This window comes from Diadema setosum, chromosome 7 (assembly GCF_964275005.1).
Source record: "Diadema setosum chromosome 7, eeDiaSeto1, whole genome shotgun sequence".
Lineage (NCBI taxonomy): Eukaryota > Metazoa > Echinodermata > Echinoidea > Diadematoida > Diadematidae > Diadema > Diadema setosum.
In genome coordinates this window covers 559,934-572,813 of record NC_092691.1, presented here as the reverse complement: position 1 = coordinate 572,813, position 12,880 = coordinate 559,934, and the positions used below count along the sequence as shown (strand labels likewise).

Genomic DNA, 12,880 nt, shown 5'->3' with positions numbered 1-12,880 from the left:
GCTTGGCTCTTAATCTGACTCTGACATCCAAGATCCTAAGTTTACGTGTTCTGCAGATTATGTTGATTTTGTTGTATTGACAGCAGAATGACGCAGAAGAATGAAAGTGCATCAAAATTCAATGTTTGAAAAGTGAACTATTGTATGTCTGCTGCTCTTGTTGAGGCTATCGATACTGTAGATTCACGCATTAGCATTTTCGCTGTTGGGTTTGTTCGGGATTGCTAATTGGCATAATAATAAAGCTGGAAAACATTAATGCTGAACATAAACTTAACATATCAAATACTATTGATTGATTGATTGATTGAGGTTCAGTCAACGCTTCCATAAAAGTCAACATATAACAGAAACAGACAGCATTACAAACAATAAGACATATATAAAAGGATTTTACAACAACATTCACGAGAAATACGAGAAAATGAAATAATTGGAAAGTGTTTGGAGACAAGCAGCAGGAAGGTACAGCCTGTCTCCGAAAAAAAAAAAAAAAAAATATATATATATATATAATATGTAATATATTATCATGTACCACGTAATCATGCAATTGAAATATTATTGACGAATATAAAAACATCTCAAATTCAGCATATTGAAATAAGATTTTACATACCTATATTACAATGCAACTATTTCAATGTATACGTTATATAATCTTATTATAAAACTCATATGTGTAAAACAGCAAATTATTATAACGTCGTATTAAACCGGGACAAAAATCAATCTTCTAAAGGACTTTGGGTAAAAATAAAAAACAAACAAAATAAGAGACACGTGAAGAACAGCAAAGTGTGTTTGAATATACTTCATTTGATTAAAGATAGAATTTATTGCGTAAAGGGAAACAATCACATGGGTATCACCATGCACTTTAAACACGTCAAACACTGAGATCACCATGCACTTTAAACACGTCAAACACTGCATATTGTATACGATTGATATCTTAAGTACACAAAGTTGATATGCATATAATGCGTTTATATTCTTATGATGTAACAGGTACAGGGAAACCTAACATACATAATTTGTTATATTTTCAACTTTTTGCAATAAAATATAGGGTACCAAGCCAATGCAAACATTTTTTAGATATGAAATTCATTGAAAAAGATGTCATTTATCTCTAGGTGATTCTTACTTCATGAAGCATATGCCACAGGTATGTAGAAAAGAAAAAAAGTCTAATAGCACACAAGCAAAGACATATTGTATGCAAAGTCGTTTTGTCATCTGCCATAGAATGTGAGTATTTCTCATATATATCAATACAATACTGATAACGGTTCACCGTATACAGCATAATTCAAGAGAAGTAGAATCATCTCACCCAATACAAATGTGATGCATGAGGTGTGTATGTGGATGATGAATTAACAATATTTTCATCAAGTTTTATGACAATTGACTGGCTTCTCCGTTTTATCTACGTGTGTATACTGCATCGATAATATATTTTTGTATAAACAGGTATATTCATTTTGTAGCTTTTGAGTTGCAATGAATAGGTTTCTATATATATCGTTTCTTGTATATCAACACTTTTATCTCCCCTTTTCTCTTGACCTCCCCCGCTTCTCTCATATTCGGCTCACTCGGATTTTTTGTCATCATAATGTACCTCAACTCTCACTTCTCTCTTTTTTTCTAATGCTCCCTGCGTCCTTTTCGTTTACTTGGCTTTTGCTCCCTCCCCAATGTCTATGACTTTTTATATCTAAATTCATAATAATGTCATTTTTTAGCAGTGTCTTGTATTGTATCATTGTTTTTAAAAAAGTGTAATAATAATCACATTTATCTGCACACATTCACCTTACGAGAAGTATATATAGAATTAGCTGAATATAAGAAATATAAAATTTTTGATAAAATCGTTATTGCATCTTTAATAATCACATTTAACTGCACACATTTACTTTATGAGAAGTAGAATTAGCTTACCCAATATCATGGAAGGCCTACATATTGTATTCGGATGATGCATTTGATGTTATTTAGATCAAGCTCTTTGTTTATTGATTTGACCTCTTCTTTTTTTTTTTCTCATTCGTACCACATTGATGATATGTTTTTGTATCAAGAGGTATAATGTGTGTATATAATTATAGAGTTTGTGGTTTACACTTTACATGAAAGAATTGATTTTATTTGTTATTTCAAATATTGGATAATTTGTTGTTGTTGTTTTATGATGCACAATGTATAGGTGTCATAATAGCCACGCAGAAATGGTCCATACTTTCTGCAGTCAACATTTTATTCTTTCCCTCGGCTTTTCTCTCTTGACCGCCCTTGGTTCTCGTATATATCCCGCTCACTCGGCTTTTTGTTGTCATACACCTTCTTTTCCCTTCCTTCTATTAATATTTTTATACCCTCCTCCATTCCATCCGCTTACCAGACTTTGCCTTTGTACCTTTTTGTAGAAATATTTTGTACATTTTTGGATTTCCCCGTAATTAGTTCAGTGCAATATAAATTTCATTACATTGTGCATAGTATCTCCCAAGAAGAATCTCATCGACTAGTAATTAAGGCTCTGATGCTAAAGCATGTCAGGTGCACGTGTGTGATCACTTGTGTGTAACAATAAGAGATAGGAAATCAGCAGGAGCGTAGTGGTGTGTATGCAAGAACATGAGAGAAAGAGCGAGTGAAAGTGACAAAGAGCGAAAGGAGAGAGAGGGAGAGGTGTTGAAAGAGAGAGTGTGAATATCGAGGGGCGAGAGCAATATTTCTGGTGCTACTTCCGGGTTTCATCTCATTTTTTTTCTTTTGTTTTACCAACAAATAAAGAGGGGGCCCGCGCACGGTGTGCCCCCTCTGGATCCGCCACTGTGTCTACATGTCCTGTCGTACAACCTCGTTTTATGATCTCTATTATACTTTTTACTTGTTTCTTTTGTATGAATGCTTGTTTTGTAATCCGTTTAGTCTCTTTTACGATGTAATTCGATGTGCAATTCAGTCTTATGACTGCGAGGCATTGATACCTCAATATAATACCGTTTATCTATCTATCTATCTATCTATCTATCTATCTATCTATCTATCTATCTATCCATGTAATCTATCTATCTATCTATCTATGATATCTACAACATTGCACGCACAACTAGGTTAGTTTCAATGTTCCATTGCTTATCAGTTTGCTGTGGTCTTTTGTCATCGGTACAAACGTCTCCTGTGTGGTATCGATAATAAAGATGTTGTCTTTCATGATCTCGATGTCGAAACCCTCTTTGACCAAAGTGGTTTTCTTGTGTTTGAACGTCGACGTGATGTCCATCTGGTCCATGACACGCACAAACTTGGGACAGGCATAGCTCGGTAGGCGTGACCTGATGTGTGCGTAGAGGGCGTGCCAGTCGATGTGATGGCCTGCTCGTAAAACGACGGCTGCCATGCCTGCTCTCCCGTCTTGATCTTGTCGTGTGTCAGAGAGAAAAGTAAGAGTTTGATTAAAGGTGAAATGTCACTCCATTCTGTGTGTAGGCCTAGAAGAACATTGGTATCTATGTGTAAATAGACTTGCGTTTATTGTTCGCCCGGAATATGATTACTATTGATATTCTTGGAATAATGACTAACAATAATCATACATTTAGATTTGACATTAAACATTGATATTCGACTCAAACTAAGGTTATAAATTTGCCGGAATATCAACAAAAATGAATAAATGATATGTATGATGTATATAACTTTAGTGTTCTCTGTATATTTTCAAATCTTGCCCTCCAATGATTAGGAGATCTGTAAAGCAGAAAATGGCCATGGTGACGAATGGCTCCATGCTGAAACAAACCATCCCTAACCTGGTACTGTAACTCCGTACACATTCGCCTCGAGAATAGCGTCAAACGTATTGATGACCTGCGAAACCTCCATCGTAGACACATTTTCCCCTTTCCATCTGCGAAAATTAAAATTGATTGTATAGTGCACTCCCGTTATGATGAACACGGCTATAACGAAATTCCTGTTACAACAAAATAAAAATTCAGCCGCAACATAATATCTACTCTATGCATTTTTATTGTTTATTTGTTCGGTTATAACGAAATTTCGATATAACGAAAGAAAACTGCCGGTCTCGAGGACTTCGTTATAACGGGAGTCTACTGTAATCACCTTGCTTTCTTTCTTTCTTTTTTGTGTACGTGGAAAGGGGGAGGGGGCTAAGGAGTGATGGGTGCGGAAATAACACAAATTACCAAAATTATACATTTACAACATGTGTATTATCTTAACTCCTCTGAATATAAGAAATACAAAATTTTAGATAAAGTCGTTATTGCATCTTTACTTTTTACATTTACTTCCCTAACCCCGCCTGTGATAGAATATGCACAAATTTCACACACACACAACCTATGGACAGGAAATGAATAGGGCTCGCAGAGAGTTAATGTGGACGCAAATGTTTACCTTTGAGTTACAATACATAGATTTAACACCACAAACAGTAAACAATCAATTTTCTGAAATGTCTCATGATGAGACCTTGCCATATATAAAATAATTTCTATACATATAGGCCACAATTCATGGAATCTACTTCCCTCGTCTTTATAGAGTATCCAAATTCGAAACTCGTTCATTTCTGTCTATGAAAAACATATACTCTTAGGGTTTAACGATTGATGGCACTACTAATTTAAGATCTTAAAATTACTTCCTTTAGCTCTTTTTGTATACCGACTGCCATCTTCACCTTTATACAGCCAACCATTATAGGTTGCTCTTTGGAACAGTAACGCTGTAATCAAATTTGTAACAACTGATCAATGTAAGCTACTTTTGTCGATTATCGTCTTTCCTCTTTTTACTTGTGGATTATGTTCGTTTGTTCATTATTCGATCTTTCTAAATAATATCTCTTAATGGAAATAAATGATAAATAATTGAATATTATACCGGAATGTGTCTCCGACTCGATCCTTGAAGTATACATAGCCGTCGTGGTCAATCATGAGAAGATCTCCCGTGTTGAAGTACACGTCCCCAGTCTGCTTCACACTGCTAACCAGTTTCCGCTTACTCATTATCTCGGGTCCCTTGTAGCCAGTGTAAGGACTGTTTTCATTCACCTTGCTTAGGGCCAACCCGGTCTGACCTATTTTTTTAATCAAAAGGGAACATGATTAAGTAATCATTATTTTTCACTTATAAAGGGCCCTCGATTAACCATGTTCTTGGACATTTAATGCTATTCAAATACGTGCAGATGTCGATTTCGTCTTAAATTCATTGTCGACCCTGAATCACTTGCACGACTTACTAAAATCCAGACTCGAATGCCAGGAAGACAGTCAGCAGACAAATCGTTGTGTGGACCGGAAGCAGAATCTATTCCATGACATCGAGTGGTTGATTAATATCACTTTGCATGTTTTCTTAGATACTTCCACTCATTCGGACCAACAGCATAATAATTATTTTGTAGATGCAGGCCTACCCCAGGTAATATGACGTAAAAGTTGGTTCGGAAATACACTAATCAAACCAGCTTAACTCGGATGGCCCTACGTTAATCACAATTGCACGATGATCAAAATATCAATGTTGACTGTGTCTCGTCTGCATGACAGTCTGGAGGCACATCAAAAGCTTGTAAGTGAAGCTGGTATACACACCATTTTGTAACAACACGCAGAGACCATCTTCTCCCCGCTTCGGCTCACCGCTCCCGTAGTCATAATCCACGATCTCCACATCGTCTTTCATCTTCTGCTCGGGTAAAGAAATGAAGACATAGGCCTAGTGTTCTAAATTTTTTAGAATAAGCATGACGATAAGGCATTTCAATGACAGGGAAGCGGTAGGATATGAAACAAAGTCATTCAAGAATTCAGAGCGGTCATCGTGAGTAGGAAAATCGATTTTATAGCAATTTAACAAGTGAGTGGTATTTGTTAAAGTCACGGCAACATTGACTAACCTTCAGAAACCACGGGTATCTGCCAACAGTTCCAACTTTTCCGTCGATGTTTATGAATCCAAAGTTGCCCTCCGTAGCTGCATAAATCTCAAATAGTTTCCCCACTTTGAATCTCTCCTTGAATTCCCGCCAGATTTCTGGTCGAAGTCCGTTGCCTTGGGCGAAGCGTATTTTGCGTGGATATATTCCATCATTTGATTTCTAAGGTGCAACAGAGATGGAGATTGATTAGTAATGAAGTGACTAACTTTGAGTTTATAAGAAATACACATGGACCATATCAACCTTTGTTTTGTCATGTTTTGGGGTCTCCTATCATCCTAATAAAGTATGTGTAAAATATTCGAAAAAAACTATGGAGTAGATTTTAGAGGAAGCATGTTTCACCACCTCGGGTTCTGCCGTTCTGCACACAATTCTTGTATTCCAATACCAAGTTTGTTGAATGCTGCGACACATGATAAGTCTTATTCAGTGTCTTCGGCAAACAATATCAACAAGGGAACAATATCAACAAGGGAACTCTCCCAATGATCCTGGGTTTCGATATGTTTGCAAGTCCCCCTCCCCGAATTATTCATTTTCAAAGGCGAAAGTGTGTGTGCGTTTATGTGTGCGTGTGTGTGTGTGTGTGCGCGCGCACGTGTGTGTGTATGTATGTGGCCGGATTTGCAACTGTGTTAGACTGGCATTCACATTACCCATTTTGAAGTAAAATTCAAGGCATAAAAACAAGCGACGAAGTAGAGCTCATAATAAAGATCCTGTGAAATGAAGTGTGTACCAGCAGTCTTGAACGACGAAGATAGATTGATAGGTAGATATAGATAGAAAGACATACAGATAGATAGATAGATAGACAGAAAGACAGATGGATAGACAGACAGAAAGACAGATGGATAGACAGACAGATTGCTAGATAGATAGACAGATAGATAGATAGATAGACAGATAGACAGACTGCTAGATTGATAGATAGACAGATAGATATAGAAATCAGAAAGAGAGAGGTGGGGTAGAGTGAAAGTAAGAGAGACTTTCCATTCCAAGCAGGTCATACCAAGTGAAGCTCCTCTGTCATTCTCACCTTGGGCTGAGCAAGCAGGTAACGGCAGATCTCACCGATATAATGAAAACCTGTCGCACGATGCTGTCTGATGTCATCCCAGAATCGAGTTGCAGAAAACTTTTTGGCCACAGCCACTGTTCCACCTTTAAAACGACACACAGACAGCTTGAATAATCTTATCGATATCGATCGACTAGGCATAAAAAACACAAGGGTAAACATGAAGAAACCCGCAAAATCTTTGTGCGGCTTTTGATGAGATGTACATTGCAAAAGTTGCAGGCTCAACGGTACTAATCAGTACAGTACAATCATCTAATGTCTTTATAGAATATCACGTAATGCTCTGCTTAACAGATGAGAGAGTAAGATCCAACCTGATCAAAAGCTGTAATCACTACTCTTGAATCCTTTACAGATTAAGATGCGATAATTGATCCTATGCTCTTACGGAAGAGCTGACCAAGTACGCATAGGCTGATCTGTTTAACAAGTCAGATGAAATACCATGAAAATAGGTCATATTATATATAATTTGATGGCATCGTCTATGCTACTTTCTCAATATGCCTACGGATACATATTCCATCAGTATTTTTAAGGGCAGTAACGCCTAAATCCAGCAATATTGTGTGTATTTATCATTGATTTGTATGCCATCTGTGCACATAATGTTGCGTTGTGATTGCAACACGTGGCATTTTGCTAATAGATGTAGATTGTGTAAATATAATATAAATAGACCTCATGATCAAACGTGAACCCAGGTATTGTGCCTTAGAAGTCAAATTGTGTGTTGATTGGCAGAGATGCGTTGAAACTCTAGCTGCCAATGGACAGAGATTACCTGACGGTGAATTCGTTCATGCTCATATTAAGTTGGACTAAACAAAGCTTACTAGGTAACCAACTGTATTCTCTCCATGAACTAATAACATAAATAAGGACTGACAAATTGTCGTTACAAAGCGCAAGTTTTACTGTCTGATACAGTTTTAGGGAGACAATGCGTTTGTGTTTGTGTAGTGGAGGGGATTGATCAACCACAGTAAAAAAGAAAGATCGACAACAAACCGTAATACCATACGGAGAAGACGCCTTGTAGCAGCGCTGCTGAGTGATACAGCGGTAGAGCCACGTAGTACACATCGTCAGGGGTGATATTAGAAAAGAAGTGGAGGTAAGTGGAGCGAATGATCTTCCGATGTAATACGACCACAGGCTTCGGCATGCCTAAACCCAAGCAGGGAGAAGAGAATGGGTCACCGACCGTTTGTGTTAATTGTGTATAAGTGTGTGGGAATATGTGTGTCTGCTTAAGTTGGATGATTAAGATGACCATAGATCACCTTTGCTGATCTGACAGGGCTGACGTTTAGCCACCATTTCTCATCTCTTACCACATATTTACATACAAAACATCGAACAAATCGAAATAGTATATCCCTAAGCCTAAAGCCCATCGAAATATTTCGGCGAAGAGGTTCTCTAAGGATGGTTCACTTATACTACCAAAGATAATGTTCCCACATCGATTGAAAATAAAGCATTGTGACGTCACCACTTGAAATATCTACTGCCATCGTTTCATGCCGTTTTCACATATTGAACAGGAACAAAGATTGTTTCCCCAACTTTTTTTCTCTCTTTTTTTATGTGTAAGAGTATGTTGACGATGGACATAAATCATATAACTATTCACATTATGTACACGGTAGCAGTGCTTTATAAGTTCTTTTATGGGACTGTCTATCATTTGTAAGTTCGTACCGCATATACATCGGCAGTTATCCATTCACGCTGGAAAAAGGAAATGAGAATGATTTCGACTGGAGTCTGATCGTGAGATTATGATTATTCGGCTACTGCTGGTCTACTGCACCGCATGTTGCTGCATACCTCCAGTGGAGATTCCGTGGAAAATATGAGGTAAAGTAGGGGATGGTGAGAACTGTAAATCTGGTATAGAAATGTTTTTACAAAATGGATCAGAATAGTTTAAACAAGCCTTTCACTCCAAAGCATGATATCGCCGACTATCTGACATTGATAGCAGGCTGCTAGTATATTCCTTTGAGAAAACTGAGAGGAGTAATTGTGTGGTGCCTGCTGATTAAAAAACAACAACAACAAAAGCGAAGATTGTTATAATGATCATAATGAGGACGACGATGATACTAAAATTATAAATAACGATATCAATGACAACGATTATGATAATGATAATGGGGATTATGTGATTACTACTCATCTCAGGCTTATCAAAAACAACTGACAGAGTGAACGTCATAGGGGTAGAAATATATGCTCTAATAATGTTTGAAGTTCTTGAGATGACCACCTGCTAGGGTTAAAAATGAAGGCCATGTTACGATTTATGAAGAAAAAAACAGATATTGAATACCGATCTCGAACACTACACTATATAAATGTGTATACATGCACATTTACATGAGTAACTTACCTGTTGTGCCAGAGGTGAATATGTAGATAGCTAGGTCGGTCAATGAATACGCATCCCTCGCGTAGGGTTCCTTTGGGAGGTGCGATGTTTCCATAGTAACCACTTCACGGGGTGACTTCATGTTCTCCTTGTTGTCATCGTTGACCAGCCACGCGTCGATTCCGAGTTCGAGTAGCTCAGGAAGAATCCCCTCAACGACTGGAAGGAAGTCTGTGAAATGAAAAAAAGAAAAGACATTTCACTTTTCTCGAATAAGTCTGGGGTCTGTTTCACAAAGATCATGGACCTAATATACATGGACTGTTCACTGCAGTCTTTCTTTGATGTAATGATCGTCGCCGACACCTGATTATGTGCATCATAATGAGTACATTCAGTTGTCTGGACAATAACGATTGTGTGATCATGTATCGTCACTAACAAAAGAATCTTTTCCCCTCATTTCAGTCTTGTTTCGCTGATGTGCCTTTTCAGACGGAAATGTCTTTGAATAAATACAGATGATGAGGAGCAGCAAACCTGAGATCATTAAAAGTTTCATGTCAAAAGATGGGTAATTGCTGATTCGCACATTTTTGCACACGCATAAGACCTTGCCTAATGGCAAGATATATCTGTTCTCTACCATTACCCTCCCTTTTTGATCTGGAATAAGCTGGAGAAAATGAATAATATTGAGATCACAAATGACAATCATTCTGCCCAAATGTTAGCTTTCTTTTAAAAACTGCCTGATTCTTCCAAGCGAAATTGTTTGAGGTATGATTTCCTAACATACACCACAACTGCACATTCACTTTACTTGATTTTTGTGAGTTATTTTCTTCTGCGCATTCATTATAGTTTTAGATTTTTTTTGAATCTCCGTCTTGTTCTTCTCCCGGCTTGCTGGCGGTGACGATCATGGGATCAAAGCACTGAAGCATGCTAAAAATGTCTTTGTGGCGCTTTTGAGATGCACGAGTGCATGAATTAATTAACGATACGATGAATGTCCATGTGTATTAGGTCCATGCAAAGATCGAGCTAAGTTCGACTTGGCGCTGGTCTAAATGAATTCGACTCACTGTTACACAAAGTTGATCTTAGCCTAACATTGACTTGATTTAAATAGTAACATACACTGTAGTCGAGGCAAAAAAAAAAAAAAAAAAAAATGTATAATTGAGCCAACGGCTGTGGCGGACGAGGAGTGAATTCTAGACTCAAGATTGCTAGAATTATTTTGCAACAGGTACAATTTATATGAAATTTCAGTTATTAGGCGCATTCATTATCGAAATCGTTCAAAACGGTCACCTTATTTTTTTTTACATAAAATATATTAATAGCCATAGTTAAGTAGGTAAAAAGATGTTGTGTTTACTTCTGTACAGGAAATATAACCCAAATGCGGCTTCTTGACCGAGTCCCACTGATGTTTATGTGTGGCAATCTTCAAATTGGATTTGTATTCTACATGCCTAAGTTATAATGTGTGTGTTGAACTGTAATTTATGTTTAACTCTACAATAGCACTCATTTATTATATTTAGCAAATAGATTTTGTGAGATTTTCTTGATATTTTCGTTATGTCGGTGTCCATGCATCACGCGCTCACGAAATGCACTGTAGGCTAACCATCCAACGATGGAAGCGTCATATATGCACTTGTTAAAATCATTATCTTTTGAACGGATTGAATGTCCAAACCATGCCTCTCTATCTTCGGGATCAGAGGATATAGAAAAAAAATTAAACCATGATAGGCACGATGTCTTACTCGTCAACGTCTGCAGCCATGGGTATTGAGATTTAAGCGGTGTCAAGTGGATAATATTGTTGCAGCGTTCAGATTAGTATGAATTGATAAAGAATATAGGTATTTGTTATTCATTATTGCTACAACAATCTCCTTCTCCTTAAACGTTGTTTGTAGCAAACTGCAATGCCAACAATGGCCAATGAGGTATTCGTTTTCATTTAGTCTTACCGGATCCAAAGATAATTTTCTTGGCTTCACTGGCCTGCATGCAGTAAATGAGAGCCGCTGGTTTGAGGTTTGTGTTTAGAAGGCTCACCACGATACCTGCCTTCATTAGTCCAAGACACGTCCAAGCAAACACCGGCCCATTGTGGAGCAGAAGACAAATGGCATCGCCTTTCTGTAAGCTAGGATCTCTGTTCATTACCCAGCGGGCGACTCGATTAGCCTGGCTATCCACCTCGGAATAAGTGTACACCTCGTCGTTGAATATAATACATGGGTGATCGGGCTTATGGTAGACATGGCGATCGAGAACATCGAGGATTGTCTGTCCAGACTTCATTTTCTCCTGGATTGATGAGTTCCATTTGACTAGATTCAGAAAGTACTTGACGTCCTCGAACCAGTTCGTGTAGTTGATTCGCAGCCACGCGTATGCCACCAGAAGGGTTGTTGTAGTGGCTACAGCAGCCAAAAGACAGAGATCCCAAATCGCAACACCTTGTTCTCCTCTTTCAAGCTTAAGTTGGATCCACACGCATCCAACGAGGACTGAAATCAGTGCGCCGGTCAGGGCAGTTTGACAAAATCCTACCGCCATGTTGTTACAAGGCACCTTGTCCTACATGCTCTTTATAGATTTTTAATTACGTGTAGGAAGACTGATGGTACTCAGGACTTCAGTGTGAGGGATAACGATTGCTTGCAGCTCAACCTTTATATGATTTTAATGAGGATCAGGTAATCATTAATGCATGAGGACCTTTGAACCCCGCCGATAAGCCGTGTTTGTAATGCGGTGTGAATTCCATTCTGTCTGAGTGGCGGATCAAGTCCTGTTCAATGCGTTCTCCTAGCTCATTTGAGTTATATTATCAGTGATTTTATGCCTATGCAGGGATGCACGTAAGAATAACATTATCATACACTCTGCCTTTTACTTTCCATGCTTTTCTCAGGCCTTGTATGACAAAGCCAAACATGCTTTAAATATGTTACGATTTTTTTTTATACTTGGAATCAGAAATGTGTGCGATCCTTGTCTGCTCATTATTAGGCATTTACCGTTCTATTTCCTTGGACACACACACACGCACACACACACACACAAATAGATATGTGTTTATATATGTTGATAAGGTAGTCCACGTGTTGGCAAGATAAAAAGATAAGTAACAAATCTGCAACAAAGTTCATGCTGTATTCACCAACGGTTTATTTCTATATATATTTCTATTTATATAACGAGAGTAAGGAGGCGGTAGACAAGTGATTTTGCTTCAAGCTTTCGGGCTTTCTGCCCTTTGTCAAGACTGAGGACAAATCGGACAGAATACAAAACATGGATATCATATACAAAAATATAGTGATGATCAAGACAATAGTGAAAATAATAACGACAGTGAAAGAGGCAGAGACGGCAG

The 12,880-nt window shown here is 37.9% G+C and overlaps 1 protein-coding gene across 1 annotated transcript; it reads right to left on the bottom strand.

The window, feature by feature from the left end:
- Window positions 1-3,127: 3,127 nt before the first annotated feature.
- On the bottom strand, window positions 3,128-12,057 carry LOC140230535 (long-chain fatty acid transport protein 2-like). The gene is made up of 9 exons (XM_072310677.1): window positions 11,463-12,057; window positions 9,490-9,699; window positions 8,100-8,258; window positions 7,044-7,168; window positions 5,957-6,157; window positions 5,652-5,745; window positions 4,933-5,131; window positions 3,831-3,928; window positions 3,128-3,438 (listed from the first exon to the last, which is right to left on the bottom strand). Exons 1-9 carry the CDS (start codon window positions 12,055-12,057, stop codon window positions 3,128-3,130), a joined length of 1,992 nt encoding a protein of 663 aa, XP_072166778.1.
- Window positions 12,058-12,880: the final 823 nt, after the last annotated feature.

Bases quoted from the DNA above. Each gene is read 5' to 3' on its own strand.
- LOC140230535 (XM_072310677.1), bottom strand. From the start codon at position 12,057: ATGGCGGTAGGATTTTGTCAAACTGCCCTGACCGGCGCACTGATTTCA. The intron at 6,158-7,043 runs GTGAGAATGACA...GTTGCACCTTAG, and splicing joins ACCTGCTTGCTCAGCCCAAG to AAATCAAATGATGGAATATA. The intron at 3,439-3,830 runs GTTAGGGATGGT...ACACACGACAAG, and splicing joins GTACGGAGTTACAGTACCAG to ATCAAGACGGGAGAGCAGGC.